Source organism: Babjeviella inositovora (assembly GCF_001661335.1).
Source record: "Babjeviella inositovora NRRL Y-12698 unplaced genomic scaffold BABINscaffold_1, whole genome shotgun sequence".
Classification (NCBI taxonomy): domain Eukaryota; kingdom Fungi; phylum Ascomycota; class Pichiomycetes; order Serinales; genus Babjeviella; species Babjeviella inositovora.
In genome coordinates this window covers 1151223-1170273 of record NW_017566838.1, presented here as the reverse complement: position 1 = coordinate 1170273, position 19051 = coordinate 1151223, and the positions used below count along the sequence as shown (strand labels likewise).

The 19051-nt window shown below is 46.9% G+C and overlaps 9 protein-coding genes across 9 annotated transcripts; 6 read left to right on the top strand and 3 right to left on the bottom strand.

Moving 5' to 3' along the window:
- Positions 1–246: 246 nt before the first annotated feature.
- BABINDRAFT_11062 (uncharacterized protein) lies at positions 247–1507 on the top strand (the record flags this gene model as incomplete). Its single annotated transcript, XM_019126832.1, has 4 exons — positions 247–266; positions 709–902; positions 938–989; positions 1029–1507. The coding sequence occupies 4 exons, from the start codon at positions 247–249 to the stop codon at positions 1318–1320; spliced, it is 558 nt and encodes a 185-aa protein (XP_018988005.1). The 3' UTR covers positions 1321–1507.
- Positions 1508–4057: 2550 nt separating this feature from the next.
- Positions 4058–5670, top strand: BABINDRAFT_159206 (uncharacterized protein). Its single transcript, XM_019127526.1, has one exon. It carries the CDS (start codon positions 4229–4231, stop codon positions 5597–5599), a length of 1371 nt encoding a protein of 456 aa, XP_018988004.1. The 5' UTR covers positions 4058–4228; the 3' UTR covers positions 5600–5670.
- A 1679-nt stretch (positions 5671–7349) lies between these two features.
- GPH1 (glycogen phosphorylase) lies at positions 7350–9923 on the top strand (the record flags this gene model as incomplete). Its single annotated transcript, XM_019132257.1, has 2 exons — positions 7350–7715; positions 7755–9923. 2 exons carry the CDS (start codon positions 7350–7352, stop codon positions 9921–9923), a joined length of 2535 nt encoding a protein of 844 aa, XP_018988003.1.
- A 566-nt stretch (positions 9924–10489) lies between these two features.
- BABINDRAFT_159205 (serine-type carboxypeptidase) lies at positions 10490–12905 on the top strand. Its single transcript, XM_019127525.1, has one exon. The coding sequence runs from the start codon at positions 10794–10796 to the stop codon at positions 12816–12818; it is 2025 nt and encodes a 674-aa protein (XP_018988002.1). The 5' UTR covers positions 10490–10793; the 3' UTR covers positions 12819–12905.
- A 2-nt stretch (positions 12906–12907) lies between these two features.
- On the bottom strand, positions 12908–15001 carry BABINDRAFT_159204 (glycoside hydrolase family 13 protein). The gene has a single exon (XM_019127524.1). The coding sequence runs from the start codon at positions 14741–14743 to the stop codon at positions 13043–13045; it is 1701 nt and encodes a 566-aa protein (XP_018988001.1). The 5' UTR covers positions 14744–15001; the 3' UTR covers positions 12908–13042.
- A 459-nt stretch (positions 15002–15460) lies between these two features.
- Positions 15461–17850, bottom strand: BABINDRAFT_159203 (magnesium transporter CorA family protein). The gene has a single exon (XM_019127523.1). The coding sequence runs from the start codon at positions 17517–17519 to the stop codon at positions 15624–15626; it is 1896 nt and encodes a 631-aa protein (XP_018988000.1). The 5' UTR covers positions 17520–17850; the 3' UTR covers positions 15461–15623.
- Positions 17851–17994: 144 nt separating this feature from the next.
- On the top strand, positions 17995–18244 carry BABINDRAFT_159201 (uncharacterized protein; the record flags this gene model as incomplete). Its single annotated transcript, XM_019127522.1, has 1 exon — positions 17995–18244. One exon carries the CDS (start codon positions 17995–17997, stop codon positions 18172–18174), a length of 180 nt encoding a protein of 59 aa, XP_018987999.1. The 3' UTR covers positions 18175–18244.
- A 21-nt stretch (positions 18245–18265) lies between these two features.
- Positions 18266–18559, top strand: BABINDRAFT_74886 (uncharacterized protein). Its single transcript, XM_019132637.1, has one exon. It carries the CDS (start codon positions 18358–18360, stop codon positions 18520–18522), a length of 165 nt encoding a protein of 54 aa, XP_018987998.1. The 5' UTR covers positions 18266–18357; the 3' UTR covers positions 18523–18559.
- Positions 18549–19044, bottom strand: BABINDRAFT_159200 (uncharacterized protein). Its single transcript, XM_019127521.1, has one exon. The coding sequence runs from the start codon at positions 19020–19022 to the stop codon at positions 18597–18599; it is 426 nt and encodes a 141-aa protein (XP_018987997.1). The 5' UTR covers positions 19023–19044; the 3' UTR covers positions 18549–18596.
- Positions 19045–19051: the final 7 nt, after the last annotated feature.

Genomic DNA, 19051 nt, shown 5'->3' with positions numbered 1-19051 from the left:
ATCCTTCGTGATATTTTCTTCTGGTCTTTATCTTGAGCGATAAATTCTGATTTAGGAGCAGGGACAGTGTGAATGAAATCTTACCTTACAGCATTTTCACCCAGAATATAAACTGTGTTTACGAATTCTATGTTTCAATAATTCCATCACACCAAAGGTCATTATGTGGCCTTCAGAATTCCTGATTAATAAGCTTGATGATGACAAATAGCTTCGTTAGACCCACATGATCTTCACGACACTACCATGAAAGTTAATCAAGGCAAGTATATGGCATGGTATTAGTGTGCACTTTAAAGTTGCAAATGTTGAGCTTTTCCACAGCAGAATCCCTGTTTGATCGGCATCGTACAGCTATCACTTCCTGTCTAGCAAATGAATCTATTACTAATCACTTTTATCGGTTACCAGTAGATTACAACCTTAAAGTTTTATAGACTATTTTATTCAATATTAAATGACCGTTATCTCAACCCCCTTTTGGTTGTCTCTGCTTTCAGTATACTACTTGAGCTCAGATATGCACACTCACAATGAAATAGTCTTACAATGCAATAATCTCACAATGACCCTTCAATAAAGCACGCATGGAATTACGCAGTTTAATTCTCCCCAACTTCTGTTCCAACTGAAAGTTTAACATCCCCTCACTGTTACTAACACCACAGTCACCAACCTTAAACTTTACACGTGCATTACCCCAAACAGGTACAAGGTGGCCATACTTTTGGAGTTCTTGGGCCTCGAGTATAATTTTCAGAATTTGGACGTTAAATTGAATGAGCAAAAGGAAGATTGGTTTCTCAAATTGAACTCGAATGGATGTATTCCAACCTTGACCGACCCTACCGCCGACATTGCCATCAGCGAGATCGCTGCGATCATGCATACCTTGTGGACAAGTACGACACCGAGCACAAGTTCTCATACCCAGTAGGCTCCAAAGAATATTATTTGCAGTTGGAGACATTGTATTCCCAGATGACCGGGTTAGGGCCAATGATGGACCAGGCCAACTAGTTTGTGAGGCTTGCCCCAGAAAAGATCCCCTACGGTATCGCTCGTTACACTGAGGAAACCAAGAGATTGTACTCAGTCTTGGAGGAGCACCTCGCCGGAAACGCCAAGAGCGGGCCTCTCTACTTGGTCGGTGACTACTACTGTATTTCGGAAATCGCCATCTTCCCATGGACCTCTACCTTATACTTTATCGGCATTGACATTTTCGAGTATCCGTTGGTTGCCAAGTGGCACCAGACCCTTGGGGCCTTGCCAGAGGTTCAGAAGGAGTTGACCATTCCTAAGCTATCTCCTTTCTAGAGTTTGCACTAATATGAATTATTTATTTGGATACTTATCAAGGTATAGAAGTCTGCTCGTCTAGTTAGAACAAATATAGAAAAATTATTAGTTCTAGAGTGGTTGTCATGGATGTTAAAAGATGAGCCACTGGGATGAACTACTGGGATGAACGAACGCAAAGTAATCTCAAAATATATCATCGAACGGTTTCAATAGTGTAAGCATTATCCACCTTTCTAAGGCATTATTTAACGACTGTCCTAGACAGAGGCACGTCCCAGTAACGGATAGTGAGATCTCCTGCCACCAGTTGATTCCTAAACGGCACCCTCGCAAACGCTGGTGATGATGCAGCCCTTTAACTGCGAGTTATACCTTATTGTAACAGCAAACGTTGGCCATACCTCAAATGACATAGCCTCGCTAGAAAGTGGAGGGGGTCTTGATGCTGGACGGCACTTGACCCGGCAGCACGAGCATACCCTTCCTTTAGCGTTACTGAAAATTCTAGACATAGACATGTCAGGATACCCCTTGTATCTGGAGCGAATGCACATGCACAGGTGGAATTTATGAGTACTAGGACTGATCTTGAACGTGATACACCTGCAGCTAGTTTCAACAATGTTTACAGCGAAATATGCATAAGCTGCTAGACGGGAAGCAAACCCGTTCCACCATTAGTTTCTAGAAGAATGCCTGCATGATGGCCTGCACCTAAGGAAACGATCTTCACAATTCTGTGCGTGGATTTAAACCCATCCAATTCGAGAGCAACCAAATTCTGCTAGTATACATTTCTGCAATTGCATGGCGTGCAGCTTAAATAAATACGTACTGGCTTTACATATTCATGCGTCATACCCCAACCTAAAGCCACATCAGCCGGGAAGTGATGTTATTCCTCTTACCAAAAAGCTCTGAACGGAAAAGCCAGGTATAAACCTACTGAGAGTTATGCAGCCGGACAACAACCGACACGAACATATTAACCGACGGTTAATTATATGACCGTGCCTGCCTGTCTCAAAGACGGGCCATGAAACAGTTTACATTCCGGTAAACTTCCAGGACAATATAATAGACGAAGGGAAATGGACTAGTAACATCCAGATCTCCATGCCAAGCAGATTCATTACCGATTAACCCGAGTCAAAATATCTACAATAGCTGGTCACATGCATCATAATAACCCCCTTACATGCGTCCGCACCCAAAGTCGTCTGTGTGGTGCCCTAACGAAGGTGAGGTTTGCGTTAAAAGCTAGCCTGGAGGATGAATGGACCTATAGTTAGAGATTTTAGGTCAAAGACTGAGATGTTTTTCGATCAGCCTCTCCGCAAGGTTACAGTACGCCTGGACCGAGAGTTCTTCCAGCTGGCGGGTACGCCACCCGAACCTTTCTTTTCTCATAAGCCGCACATATTGGAAGAATGCACATGTGTGGAGCGCCTTAGGCATTATATCTGAGGATACTCGAAATTACAACGGACCGGGGTCCAGGACCGTTTTCCGCAGGTGTATCCAGGAATGATGGAGTTTACACTTTCTAAAGGTGGCATGTCGGCTAGACTAGGAACCGTAAAGTTTGGAGAATCTCTATACTTTGGCGGCTGCTCCTGGCCATGCATCTGAAACGATTTGAAATCGTGTTTCCTTATCAGTGGTTTGTTTTTGTCGAATCTCGTAGAAAATGCATTCTGTTCTTCGGCAGCACTATAATCATTGCAGTTAAGCTTAGATGCCTTGCAACATACGAGCTATGTAAGGAATATGGTACGGGCACCTTATAGGCTCGGAGGCTGCTTTAAAGTACCAGATTTCCGCGCGCAGCTTGCGATCAATTAGAGATGTGTGAAAATCGGGGCTTATACTTAGACCAAAACGGTCGAGCGAAAAGCTGTGGGTTGGCGGGGATTAGCGCGGTGTAAACCGACACGTGAGGGGTAGAATGTTGTAAGTTTAGATGCTAGGCTGACTTTGGTGCCAACACTAAGGTAAGTTCTTATTTTCAGGTTGTCCCGAGTGCATACAATCCCCGTACCGTGCATAAGTCCTGTTTCTTTTTCCTTAGTGTGACGGAGCAAGGGCCAACATATAGTTATGTATCTGTGCGATACATCGGGCCGAGCAGGGGTTGTTTTCCTGTGAAGAGAGATAGCTATCCCGCCAATTTTCAGGTCACTCAGTACAGCGTGATCCCCGATGCAGTAACGAACGTGCCCCCCCAAGATTTGCTACCCCAACGCACAGACATGCACTGCTGAACAAACTCTCCTGCAAAGGCCAAAATCCGAAACGTCAAACTACCCAACTATTTTAGAGAATGGTGGTCACTGACAACGTACAAATAATAAATATGCAAGTGCCACCACTGTACCCTTCTTGTCGTCGCGCATGAAATTGAGAGCACGATACCCGTATGGGCCAGATGCATCTCCAAGGCTTGGAATGACTGTTGTCTGCACGAGAACATAGACTGGTCTGCAGGAGAACGAAATTCCAATCGAACGGCATTGAACGTGTGGGCGCCAGCCATAGTAACCGGCAGATCCGCGGAAAGCAACGAAAGTAATAACGGTTTTTTCCATGCATGGGGAAAAAAAAAGGAATATTAATGCGTCATGCACAGTGATCCTGAAAAAAAAGAAATTTAAAATTGACATTTACAGAAGAATAAAATTTGCCCAGGTCTCTGTTTTGTCCTAGAACATGGATTTCGGTGGAGAGTCGACGGTCTTGGATTAGTTATATACTTCCACACTGGACCTGAACCCAGCTGGCGGACTTTTCTTTCTGAACCCTTCGCCATACTATTCGTTCATTATATACTTGGGGAGAAACTTTAATCTCGTCTATACCCGCATAGACTACCTTCAATTCTGAAGCCCTCCATACAATATTCTCCAAGCACACAAGACACACCATGTGCCATGAGTGTCGCAGTCATGTCCCGGATTTGGACGAGTTGGTACAGCTTTGCAACTATTTATATATCGAAAACCACCCGAAAGAATTCCCATCGAGCCAGCATGACCACCTCACAAGCACGCAACGCTTGTACGCTGAACGGTTTATTGCATACATGACTCAAGTCCACTGCTGCGAAAACTTGCAGTTTTTGATTGACTGCTTCCGGTACGAGACTATGTACCAACGATACCAGGATGTTGTGAGTGGGTGTGTCACAACTCAGGTCGCCCCTCTTCCGAGACCTAGAAACATGCATATACATTCCCACCCCTTGACGTCACGTCTGGCTACCCCGAACATGTCTCCTATTACAAATAACAATAGCTCCGGGAATAATTCACCGAGCACCAGCTTTGATATTGCTCTCCCAAAAGTCCTCAGCGGCTCCACCGGCAACCCCTACGACACGTCTTCGTTTTTATCACCGCAACACTCACGCATCCCGAGTGGTTCCACCAACAACAGCGAACTGGACATTTTTGAAATCGAAGGGGTTGACCCAGCTAGACCTTCCTACCAGGCCAGCGGATTGAGGTGCCAGTACGGTACCGACAATATCAACATCAGCCACGCTTCTTTCGACCTCACAGATGCCTTAGCCCTGAAGGCCCAGCTATTTGATTTTTGGCACGCAATCATAGACACATACTTTACCGAGTCCTCTTTATGCCAACTCAACGTCTCCGCTGTCACTGGCAACAACTTGAGAGATTCCACGCCGCAGTACCGCGATCAAGAACCTTCGTCGGCGGCGGATATCCCCAACCCGAGCCACTTGGAAAAGGTCAAGCAAGAAGTACTTGCGTTGATCAGGGGAAATAACTATCATCCTTTCCGTGATTCATGCCACTCTCAGCTGGAATCACCGATCCCGTTGGTGAGCACCGTGTCTTCCGACAGCACTGGTGTATCCGACAGCCTTGACAACCCAGAGATGGCCAAGTCCTACTATGAGACTAGTGTCACACCTCCTCTTTCTTCTCCACTCCTCGAATCCATCAAAATCCCGTACCCCAGATTGGCAGAGAAGGAGTCCTACGCAACCTTAAAGAACAGTATTGACACCTCTTCACCGAGAACATCCCAGCCGAACTCAAACAGCTCGTCTTTTATTAACCTCTTGGAAAAGGTGGGCTACAGGGGCAAACTGTCTCCGCTCCAGCCTTCGGGAGATGAACAGCTACTGCCATTGAGAGCCACCCCAAGACGCTATTACTCTACCTTTGATAAGTCAGACTTGTCCCCAACTTCTACTGACGATGAACATGGGGATAAGCTAAAAAGTCGTTTTCTGAAGTTGTGGACCAGGGGGTCCAAGAGATGATCTTATAAATGTACTTTCAGCATACCTAGGCTTAACAGCCAGTCACACATTGCACACCGCTCTGGTTTTATTTGAGCGATCTTTATATTCGAATTTTTTTTTTCTTGCTTTGGTTTTTCGTCATTTTCCCTAGGAGTTTTAGGCTCTTCATTCCTCTACATGCTATTAAAAATAATCTGCTCTGTTATTATTTATTCTCATTTCTGTAGTCTGTTGGAGATGTAGTGGGACAGATCTATAGGAGCGATGACAAGCTTTAGAAGCTATGCGCAAGTAATTATATTTGTACGCTTTAGATCATACCAACCTATATATTAGCTTTCAGTTACGATTTTTAGAACTCTACATCTTATATTTGTGCCGGCAAAGTAAAAGTATGTGGTGCAGGCAGAGATCTATAGCTACTGTGATTCGTAGGGTTGATACAATATCGATCTAGACCAGGACTTCTGCCATGGTTCGTTTGGCCACTTTTAAGCAAAAATATTCAAGAATTTTACAAACCAGCAGCCTTAACAAGGTAAAAATGATTCCGTCTTAGAGTAAACAATAGAGGAATAGACAATAATAACAATTTTAACAGTATACTCAAACACAATCGCTCTAGTAGCCAAAGTCCTGGATGGAATGGCAGCGATATCTTCAGCTACTCGTAGCAGCTGGACTATTGACAATGGCAGCCGCAATTGCAAACCGAAACCACCACATCCTTCCTCCTACTGCTTCAAAATCTACAGTTATTGAGCTATAAAACCGCCTGCAATGGAACGGCTGCTATTACTCCCGGTTAACTTCCGCGTAACCCCAGGTAGGTTCACGGGTAGGCCGGTCCCCAGAAAAGTCGTACGAGCCGCACCCGAGCCTTTAGGTCGATCGTACCATTTAGACGCATGCATTGACCCGCACGGAAATTGAAGTGCACACGGAATTTTTGTATTATATACCTATAAGCACCGAGAGGAGTAATGAATGAATAAAATTTGCGGGAGAGGATGTCATTCTAGACCATGAATACTACACAGTGGGTCAGGTTTCAGAGTCCAGAATAGCGAGAAAGGCTGGGCGAGATAGTCGGCCTCCAAAGGTCTATGGGGCTGCAGCTCCTTACGCCACTAAACCTTGGGGGAACAGGGAGTCCGATTGGATATAAAAAAAAAGTGTTTTAGCAATGATAACAAGCTGATATATTCTGTCGGTGACGTATGTTCTAGCTCGATTCACGGCTGAACTAGGAAAATATAAGGGGAGCCAGATCTCCTAGGAGCTGCATGTCCCCACGATATAATCCTAAGCAGGAATCGGACAGCACATCATATCAATGGCTTGCGCGTACTTCGTCCCTCAGTTCTACGCACAGGAGGGAAGATGCGGATAAGAGAGGAAACTCATCGGTAATACACATAAAGCTACAAAAACCTAACCCATATTAACAATCCAAGATATATAGGCCTTTAATTATCATCGATTACCGTAAATAAATTGTTGGGTTTCTGATATGGCACATCACGAGTGTATACCTTAGGATACACAATGAGGGGTTAGCCCCTTGTCCCGTTTCGGAGTTGCTGCGCGGTGTTCCAAAAACGTGCATGCGTTTATGCATGACAGAATAGGGGGTTCGCCTATAAATGAACCTCCCTTCCCCCCTGATTCCTCGCTTCCAGCTCTCACTTTTGTTTCCAGAGGAATTGCAATTATCATGGCATCATCATCTGAATTATCATCTGCCAAGCCGCCGGCTAGACCGCGGATGCACAAGCGCACGTTCACGGGCTTCACGCCGAAGGAGATTCTCGCGATCGATGCGTCGATTCCGGCAAAGTCGCGTGAGGTGTGGAAGAAGTTTGCGGTGAAGGAGTTCGCAAAGATGGAGGACTTCCAAGAGGACTTCATCCGCCACGTGGAAACAACGCTCGCACGCTCGTTATACAACTGCGACGACCTTGCGGCGTACCAGGCCGCGAGCTTCACGCTCCGCGACAAGCTCATTGTCGAATGGAACAAGACGCAGCAGAAGCAGACGTTGCGCGACCCGAAGAGATTGTACTACCTCTCGCTCGAATTTTTGATGGGGCGTTTCTTGGACAACGCGGTGATCAATCTTGCGAACAATGAGGTGGATGCGCTCGAGCATACTGCCGACTTTACACGCGAGACGTTCAGCAGCGCGGTGGACGAGTTGGGGTTCCGTTTGGAGGACTTAATCCTGCAGGAACCAGATGCCGGGTTGGGGAACGGAGGTTTGGGACGTCTTGCGGCGTGTTTCATCGATTCCTTGTCCACCGGTGATTACCCCGGCTGGGGCTACGGCTTACGCTACCAGTACGGAATCTTTGCGCAGAAGATTATTGACGGGTACCAGGTGGAGACTCCTGACTACTGGTTGACGTATCTGAACCCGTGGGAAATCCCACGCTTGGAGATCCAGATTCCCGTGCATTTTGGAGGGCATGTTTACCAGGACGACGCGGGGAACTCGATCTGGGAAGGGGACGAGAGCGTTCTCGCGACGGCGTATGACTATCCGATTCCGGGGTTCCAGACGACCAACGTGAACAATTTGCGCTTGTGGTCCGCTAAGCCAACCACGGAGTTTGACTTCAACAAGTTCAATTCGGGGGACTACCAAAACTCGGTCGTGGACCAGCAACGCGCGGAGTCCATCACCGCGGTGTTGTACCCAAACGACAACTTTGACAGTGGAAAACAGTTACGCTTAAAGCAGCAATACTTCTGGGTCGCGGCGTCGCTCCACGACATTGTGCGTCGCTTCAAGAAGTCGCGTCGCCCATGGCGCGAGTTCCCGCAGCAGGTTGCGATCCAGTTGAACGACACGCATCCGACGATCGCGGTGGTCGAGCTCCAGCGCATTCTCATCGACGTTGAGCAGCTTCCATGGGTAGAGGCTTGGGGGATTGTCACTGCGACGTTCGGTTACACCAACCACACGGTCATGGCGGAGGCATTGGAGAAATGGCCAGTCGATGTGTTCGGCCGCCTTTTGCCACGCCACTTGCAGATCATCTACGACATTAACTTCTACTTCTTGAAGGAAGTGGAGCAGAAGTTCCCGAGCGACCGGGAAATCACCGGTCGTGTGTCGATCATTGAAGAGTCCTCACCAAAGCAGATCCGCATGGCGTTTTTGGCCATCGTGGGCTCCCACAAGGTTAACGGAGTTGCGGAGTTGCACTCCGAGTTGATTAAAACAACCATTTTCAAAGACTTTGTCAAGGTATATGGTGCGGATAAGTTTACCAATGTGACGAACGGGGTGACCCCTCGCAGATGGCTTCGCCAGGCGAATCCCGGGTTGTCCGCGTTGATTGCGTCCAAGCTCGGGGGGTACAGTTATTTGAAGGACTTGTCGCAGTTAAAGCGCTTGGAGGAGTTTGCGGAGGATAAGGACTTCTTGCACGAGTGGGATGCGATCAAGGTTAAGAACAAGCAGCGCCTCGCGGCGTTGATCAAGAAATTGACCGGGATTGAGGTGCGTGGGGACGTGCTTTTCGACATCCAGGTCAAGCGGATCCACGAGTACAAGCGCCAGCAACTTAATGTGTTTGGGGTGATCCACCGCTATCTCACACTCAAGGGCTTGTCGCCTGAAGCGCGCGCGCAGTACGCGCCGAAAGTGGTTATTTTTGGAGGCAAATCCGCGCCCGGTTACTACATGGCCAAGTCTATCATCAAGTTGGTGACTTCCGTGGGCGATGTTGTGAACAACGATGCGGATATTGGCGATTTGTTGAAGGTGGTGTTCATTCCGGATTATAACGTTTCCAAGGCGGAGATTATTGTCCCAGCATCGGATATTTCTGAACACATTTCGACCGCGGGGACTGAGGCTTCCGGAACGTCCAACATGAAGTTTGTGCTCAATGGTGGGTTGATTATTGGGACCGTGGACGGTGCCAACGTTGAAATCACCCGCGAAATCGGCGAGGACAACATCTTCCTCTTTGGGAACCTCGCAGAGTCAGTGGAGGACTTGCGTAACAACCACCGGTTCGGCAAGAGCGCCATTCCAGAGTCGTTGGCACTGGTGTTTGACGCGATCGAAGGCGGTGTTTTCGGTCATGCAGATGAGTTCCGTAGCTTGGTTGATTCCGTCAAATGGCACGGCGACCACTACTTGGTCAGTGACGATTTCGACTCCTACTTAGAAGCCCACAAGTTGATCGATGAGGCTTACAAGGATCACGATGCGTGGGTCAAGAAGTGTGTGTTGAGTGTGGCTAACATGGGCTTTTTCTCTTCGGATAGATGTATTTCTGAGTACGCCGAGGGCATTTGGAATATTGAGCCAGTCAATGACAAATAGTTTTTTTATTTTTTTATTTTTCCTCTTTTGTAATTTGAATTTAAGCAATGTGTTTGGGTAGTGGGTGTGATATCATGCCCTGAAATTTTTGGTATAAGTGAGTATTATCGGGTAAAGATGGAGTTTAACTTCAATCCATGTCCCGTGGATTTTAACTTCAATCCATATTCCGTGAATTTTAATCTAAACTCGAACGTTGTGGCTGATGATCCCCCCATTCAGCAGTAGTATTTACCTGGCTCGACACTGTAGCTACTATCCCACCTGGGCAATATTCTACATAATTATAACATGCTAGTTAAATCAATATTTTGCAAACCAAATTTTCCTGTCAAATTATTTTACTATTTCGTATTTGGAATAATAGCCCAGGCCTTCCCTCCCTCTGGTACATGGTACCCCTTCCAGCATCCACGGCCGAGATCCGGCACACAGCCTCTACTTTCCTTCTACGACAGAATGACCTCAGCCTCAATTATAGCTCTGCCCAGATCACAGCTTGTTTAACAGATTTCACTCCGGACTAGATTTTGATATATCTCCTTCAACAGATATACCAGCAGTTTTTGTGCAGATACACCCGTAACGGATTCATTGTCACGGGAACTACCGCCAACTGGTTGACATTCATCAGCTTACTTCCGCTCTCTAAGACACCTACAAGCACATAGACATTCACAGATCTACCACCCGTAGATCTTTGCACCTATTTGCTTAAAAGACAGAACTCATCGAAAAGGTCTGTCCCCCTTTGCATCTATAAACTGCTTGCACCCACGATCAGTCATCGTTCACCCCGGTAACATATCTAACCTCCAAATTGCGCTTTTCTCACCATCTACATTCACTCTATGGACTAGATCTCTTGCCATGAACATTCGCCACAGTTACCTATTACCATTCATATGCTTGCTCGCAGCAGTTCTAGCCCAGCCGAGCAGCGCCGCAAATACCTTTCCTCCACGCGACAAATTTGCCACGCGCGACGAGTACCTCGTGCGCGACCTCCCAGGCCTCTCGAAGCTTGATGATGCCGACCGCCCACTCATGTATGCAGGCCAGCTCGAGCTTTACCCCCAGAACCACACCGAGTACTTCTTCTGGAAGTTCCTCGACGAGGCCTCGCCGAAAACCCAGCTCATCTTCTGGCTTAACGGCGGCCCCGGTTGTTCCTCCCTCGACGGGGCGCTCATGGAATCTGGGCCTCTTCGTGTAAACCACCTACGGGAGGTGATTGCAAACAACGGTTCGTGGCACCGCAAGGCGGACATTGTGTATGTCGACCAGCCCGGTGGCACCGGTTTCAGCGTGACTGAAGCGTGGGACCGCGAACTCAGCGAGGTAACCTTTGACTTCATGGTGTTTCTCCAGCGCTATTTCGCAGTGTTTCCTGAAGATATGAATAAAGAGATTTATATCGCGGGAGAGAGTTATGCGGGTCAGTATATCCCATACATTGCGCAGGGTATCTTACGCCGCAACTTACAGAAGAAAGTGAACGATCCAGAATACAAGCTTAAGGGGGTGATGATTGGTAATGGATGGATCGATCCGAATCAACAGAGCCTCTCGTACCTTCCGTTTGCGATGGAGCGGAAGTTGTTAGACGTTCAGAACCACGGGTACCGCAAGCTCTTGGAGCAGCAAGAGATGTGCCAAAACCGAATCTCACACGCGACAGGGGACGAAAAGGAGCTGCTTTCCTTCGACGAATGCGAGGTAATTCTCTCGTATCTCTTCCATATGACTTTGGACCATTCTGCCCCGAAGGATCAGCAGTGCTTGAACATGTATGACATGCGGTTGAAGGACTCGTATCCGTCTTGTGGCATGAATTGGCCGCCGGATTTGACCGACATCTATCCGTTTTTAGCCACTGAGGGTGTTATGGCGCTGTTGAACATCCATCACACGAAAAAGTGGACCGAGTGTGACCCCACTGTAAGTAGGTATTTGAGGGGTAAGAAGTCGCGGCCGTCGGTCCACTTGCTCCCTGGCCTTCTTCTGCAGATAGAGGTGTTACTCTTCTTTGGCGATTCCGATGTTATTTGCAATATTATGGGCGGCGAGAAGATGGTTCTGGATATGAGGTGGGGGGGTGCCGTTAAAAACGGCTTCAGCGAGGCATCTGAATACGTCGAGTGGCTCGACGATGACAAGTCGGCGGGGCGAATCCGTCTGGAGCGCAACCTCACGTTTGTCCAGGTCTATAACGCATCGCACATGGTTCCGTTTGACAAACCGCTCGTTTCACGATCGTTGGTGGACTTGATGTTTGGGAACGTGAAGAACGCCGAGATGGATGGGACAAAGGTGATCAAGACGAGCCCGATCTCTACGGGGGACAAACCCGAGGAGGGCCCTGAACACAGCCCGGGTGCTTCTGACGAGAAGGAAGACACTCAGACTCAGCAGCCTAGCAGTAGCTTTTACCGAGAGTACATGATCGACATCCTTGAGCTCACGGTAATTTTTATCATCGTATGGGCGCTCTTGTACCTGTATAACAAATTCACCACGCGGCCGTCTTCGATCCTCACCAACCAGAACTCACAACCTGGCCTGCACAACTCCCGGGCTGGACCTTACGGGAAACCGGGGAGCTCGCAGAGTGCACAAAGTGGCGCCATACTTGGTTCGTCCCGTGGCCATAAGAAGAAGAAGTCGGTGCAGTGGGTCGATCAGGTGGTTAACTTTGACGATATTGTGCGATCAAAGCAGAAGAACATCTTTAAGAAGGTTTTGACGAAAATGGGTGTGTCCGACACACTCACTAAGGCTCTGTACTTGCCGTTGGAGAACAGCTTGGCGAATGAGCCTGATTGGGACATTGAGTTGGGGTTGATCTCTGAGGAGCCCCTGGACTTTGAAGGCGGAAGTTCCAGTCAGCCTTGAAGTGCAAATATATAAGCATGCACTTTTTAATAAGGGACTTCTGAAATATACATTCATATATATATATATATACGAATTTATAGCTAGGCCAATTTTGTAGAATATCAGAAAATTCGGTTCACATTTAATCCAAGGATGACATGTCTATTGATTGTAAAGAAAAAGCCAATGAAGGACAAAATTTGAAATTATATAATGAGATCATATCACAAAGCTCTTGGTCCTCAGCTGAGAAGATAGATTCTCCCTTCGTAAGGCGATAACGTAGCCTCCTCCACGTCAACGTTCGAGAGCAACAATTCTCCTTCGGGAGCCTTGAAAGGCTGGTCCTTATCGCTGAAATTCAACACCACAAGGGCCTTCTTGTCTTGGTAAGTCTTGATAAAGGTAAAGGTCTCCTCGTTTTCGTGGTCCAAAGTTTCAAACTCACCGTAGATGAACAAATCTTTGTGGTTCTTTCTGAGCTTCAATACCTGCTTGTAGAATGACAAGATCGAGTTTGGATCGTTTACCTGAGACTTTACGTTGATTTCCCGGTAGTTGTCGTTGATCTTCATCCACGGTTTACCTGTGGTGAACCCAGCGTTGGCCGAGTCATCCCACTGAACCGGAGTCCTAGCGTGGTCTCTGGCCACTAATGCTAAGTTATCCATCATCTCTGCCATAGCCTTTTCGTCATCGCCGTGCTTCGCCTTGAACTGCTTGTAGTAGTTGGTGGAATCAATGTCTTGGTAATCCGAAATGTCCCAGTCACGGCTAAAGTTCGTCATACCGATTTCTTGGCCTTGGTAGATGAATAAGGTACCGGTTAAGGCAGCTTCCATCATGGCCAATAGTTTACCAGATTTGTCGTGGTACTTCTTGGACGCGTTACCAAATCGGGTGATACTACGAGGCTGGTCGTGGTTTTCAAGGAACACCGTCGACCAAGCATCGGTACCGGACACAAACTCGCACTGGCCTTTGACCGCGTTCTTAAAGTCCACAAGGGTGAACTTCTCAGACTTGAAATGATCGGTCTCTTGGGTGCCCAACAGAACCACATCGAACAAAAAGATCATGTTCATTTCCTTTTCCTTAGCGCTGACAAATTTCAAGGTGTCTTCACGAGAACCGCGGCAGACCTCACCCACGGTCATAGCATCGTAGTGGCTGGTGACCTTGGCAAACATTTCCTTGTGGAATTCGTGGATGCGCGGACCGTTATGGGTGTACGCATCAGCCGGCTGGAACTCCTGGTCAGGAGCAATGATTGGAACGTCTCTGATAGGATAGGTCTTGGAGTACAACCCGGCGGTGTCAATGCGGAACCCGTCACAGCCCTTATCCAACCAAAACTTCATGGCAGAGTTGTAAATTGCCTCTCTGGTTTCGTCGTTTTCCCAGTTCAAGTCAGGCTGCGACTTGGCAAAGAGGTGTAAGTAGTACTCGTCGGTTAACTCGTCGTACGTCCAAGCGGAGCCAGAGAAGTGGGACTTCCAGTTGGTTGGAGGCTGTCTGTTACCATGCTCGTCGATTCTTGGAGGTCTCCACATGTACCAGTCCCTCTTAGGATTGGTCTTGGAGGATCTCGACTCCTTGAACCAGTCGTGCTCACTGGACGTGTGGTTGATGACCAAATCCAAGATCAACTTCATGCCCCTCTTGTGGCACTGGTCAATGAGGTTGTCCATGTCGTCCATGGTACCGTAGGGTGGGTAGATCCCTTCGTAGTTGGAGATATCGTAGCCCATGTCGTCTTGCGGGGAATCGAACATAGGGGATAGCCAGACCACGTCAATACCCAAGTCCTTAATGTAGTCCAAGGTTGAAATTATACCTGGGATATCACCCACACCGTCGCCGTTGGAATCTTTGTAGGACGCAGGCCAGATTTGGTAAACGGTGGCATTCTTCCACCAAGTAGAGTTTTGAGTAACAGTCATATTGTTTTGTTGCGGTTATACCAGGTGCCGACGATTGGCATTCTGGGGAGGAATATAGCTTCAATTTATACCATTCCGGTTGTATACAGACATGGGATAATGGGGTAGATAATATATGCTCAGGAGGCGTCTCCCAAAAGCGTAACGCTAGTGAGTCTTGCCCCTAATTTGCGAACGGTAAGCGCGACGGCTGTGGGGTCATGATGAGGTAACTGCCGGAATGGGGTATTGTTACCGTGCCCCGAACTTTTCTCCAACATATCTAGTGGCAATACACTCCGTTCTTGGTGACCTAGAGACAAATTCTGGACACGAGTCATGTACCATGCAACATGCATGGGGAATATTATGCTCTGGACTTCCGCATTCGGAAACTTGAATCGCACATCTTCTTTGTCAGGGCCGGAGCTTATTCTGAATGATGTCCCGACACATTTATGCGTGCTCGAGTAGTACAATGTCACTATATTTGAGTTTATTTTATGGAGATGATAATTCTTTGACTATGTTAGACAGCTTTTAATCCGTATTTGCGAGCCTTGCGATGTACATAAATATAGGGTGAATGTTCGAACCATCCTTTGCCATAACGTGGTTCTGGAAGGAAACCGCTCATACCAGCAACTGTATTCGAGACACATCAGTCGATGGAGAAATCACAGATTTATTCCCTCTTTAATCGCATCTAAATGGATAGTTCGCTATTTATAAACATGCCTTTTCTACGACAGTGCATTTTTCTATAAATTTAAATTTAAAAAAGAGTGGAAACGATAGATAAAAATAAGACATGGTTTAAACCAGTTATAAGTTCCCATCACAACAAGATGTACCAATAGATACCAAAGGTGTATGACAAAATTAAAGATTGACCGTATAATCAAGTATAGTTGTACCTCTTACTTGGCATACTGCGGACTGACTTGGAGGCACTTCTAGCGGTTCCTTTCTTGGAGTGTGGGAGTAGAGGGCCTTGTACTATCCCAAACCCTGCCTGGTTATACACGAGGGGCTGTCTCAACCACCATCTACTAACCAGAGTGACAACAATCACGAAGAGCACCATAATTCCCAAAATCCCAAAGAACCACTTCACATTACCCTGGGCCTCACCTGGAACCGTCACGTTCATTCCAAACAACCCAGTAACCACATTCAAAGGGACAAAAATGGTACCCAACACTGTAACCTTGGACAACATTTCGTTGATCCGGTTGTTGGAGTTAAGAGAAAACGCCTGCAACTGGGCTAAATAGTTGGAGTGGGACCTGGAGAAGATTTTTTCATAAGCAAGAAGGTTCTGGTACATGGTAACAATGTGATCTTGGATATCGTCCAAATACAAAGCAATGTCGCCACTTGGTCTGGTGGAGTTCGCGGGAGAGGACAGATGCACGCTGGCGGTATCGGAGTTTCCAAGAGGAGCCGGGTTTGAAGTCAAAAAATCTCCAAGGTGTGTGTCGGAGGGCTTAGCGGTAGCAAGGTGTCTTGTAGGGGAGTTTGAATCGTGTTCCTGACATCTCTTGGCAAACATCTTGATCACATCTGCCTTGTTCATAAGCAACCTCATCAATGCCATGACTCTACGTCTGGCGTCACCAATGCGCATCAACATGGAAGGGAAATCCAGCTCACGAGCGAAAACGGAATCCTCGATCGCATCTGCCTCGTACTCGATTGAAGTGATTGCCGGCGCAAAACTATCAGTGATATCATCGACCAAGGCGTAGCAGATCCAATCGGCCGAAACCTCGACGTAGTTTCTCAAATGGCGAACACGGCGTCTAACATTGGCCGCATGGGAGATTGGAGCAAAGTGGAAGCTCAAAATTCCTTCACGGAAGACCACAACGTAGACCTTGATCAGATCCAAAAAGTCTTCCGATTCTCTATCGTTTTCAAAAGTGTGGAAAGAGACAAAGTAGTAATTCTTGAACAACTCAACCTTCTCTCGAGGCTCCTGCATTCTGATATCCTCGGCTGTTAACGGGTGGATACCAAATGCAGTCGTAAGCATTCTCATCTCCGCGTCTGTTGGACACGCACAGTCTAGCCACCAGGTTGGTGCTCCGCCATTGAAGAGGTCCTTTGCGGTTTGGTCTGGGCCTAATAAGGACGGAATATCAGGAGCATGCACTGTTTCCTGCGATCCGGTAGAGAAAATCGAAAACCGGTTAGGAATATCTTTGCATAAATGATTCTCTTCTGCGAACTGGACGTCGCCGCTTGAATCATCGCCCTCCGAACCAAACGCGTGGGCAGGGTTTCTTTCCGATGAGCTGCGAGAGGCAACGATGCCATCGTGGCGGGATGAAACATTAGACAGTTCGAAAACAGAAGTCGCTGCCATTTCCTTTCTGTCAGTTTTCACTCTAGCATACTCCTTGGTTGTATCGCTAATGAATTCGTCAATTTTGTCAAAATCAATGTCATTCACACGAACGCGCATTGGGACTCTAGGAAAGCAAACATCCTCCTCTATCTCGCGGGAAGATTGCGAGTAGGAGGAAGCATCATTTTCATTGCTAGTGTAATTGGCTAGAGGCCGATAGTTGCCCCATCCATACTTGCGTTCCGCCGGAGAGAAGCACGATGGAGCCAGATCCCGTCTTGCTCTACAAACCGGTCTACTATCTTCGACAAGCTTGGCTTTTTCAAGGTTTTTGGAAACCTTCTCTTCGATTTTTTGGGGAAGTGAGAAAGTGGAGCGGGTTTCACCGTTTGTCACCGAAGGTGTAGCGGCGACAGAACTCTTACTTGGATGAATGAAAGACATGATTTAGGCTTTGGAGGATAAAGGGTCTAGCTTTGAGTCACCGTGGGATGGAAATGATTTATTTTGTCTCGGTGAGTGTCCTGGTACCATTCAGAGTCATTCTCGTCATGGGTAAAGAACTGGGAGATCGGAGAGTTGATGTTTGACATATAGAACCTTTTTGGTGGTTGTAAGTAAAGAGCGAGGTCCAAGCTATTTATGTTGGTTCTAGTTCTTTAGAATGAATTTATACGCTAGTTACGACTTGCGATGGCAAATCCAAGAGACGGAAAATGACTGTAATCCTTACGTGCTTGGCGTTGCGAGAGATTTTTGGATCTTACGCTGCCGCGATTCATTTCTCTCCTTTTACGAAGCCTTTGAAGGTTGTGTAACTCGCAAGGTTATAAATTACGTATGCACTATGCTATGTTTTCGTCCTAGTCGTGGCTCCTTGGCCCAATATGGGTGCGCCAAGAACGGTAAAGCGCGTATCATGCACTATCACAAATACGTTAATGGTCGCCACCCTGATATCTACGCCGTGCGGTATTATTTCCACCTTACAACTGATTTATGTTTGAAGTGGAAGGCGATTATCGGTGAGTCACCGTTATACATGAGAAATCTCTTATGTCTGATTTACGATCCCCAAATGCGATTGATCAGACTATAACCCGCTGTTTGTGATTCTACCGGCATGTCTAGATTGATACTGCACCCGGTAAGAGCATATCTATTTGAGACCATAACTATGAAATTATATAAAAAACAGCTTCTAATGTCAGTAAATTGTCATTCTCTATGGCTCTGGGGCGTAACATTGGTGTATTACTTTAACCAAACCTGATGCTGTATCATGAACGCATCGTGCATTTCCAAGCCTTTCAGAAAACAGCTGAGTTACAGCTGCAGGCTGTTTCCCAGATGTATGAACATCTGGACAAGCCAAATCATTAATTATAGGGCGAGGTTAACGTTATTATATGCACTAAAATTAGCTCAAATACAGAACCGAAGTTAAGCTAAATAAATAGATACAAATTTAACATTCATTAGAGCTGATTAAATCCCCGTTGCACTTTCAACGGTTCACAACTATACATAGTTGTTAAATCGTCCGCTGGGTAAACTGCGGATAGACTTTGCTGCATACCTTCTAGATTTGAAGGAAATTCTCGAAAGAGATTTTGCTTCCAGACCGTCATTGTCGTCAGTTTTACCCGTTCTGTTGAACCAGAAAGTGGTGCCTATATAAGCAAAAATAATGAAAGGAATCATTACTCCAATAATACCGCCAAACCATTTCACATTCCCCTGTTGGTAGCCTGGGATCGTGACGTTCATGCCAAACAACCCAGCAATGATATGTAACGGAACGGAAACGGTACCAAGAACTGTTAACTTCGACAACATTTCACTAATTCTCTTTTCTGAATTAAGCGACATGGCTTGTAACTGGGCCAAGTAGTTGGCATGCGCCCGCGAGAAGATTTTCTCATACGCAGCGAGGTTCTGGTGCATGGTGACAATATGATCTTGGATGTCTCCCA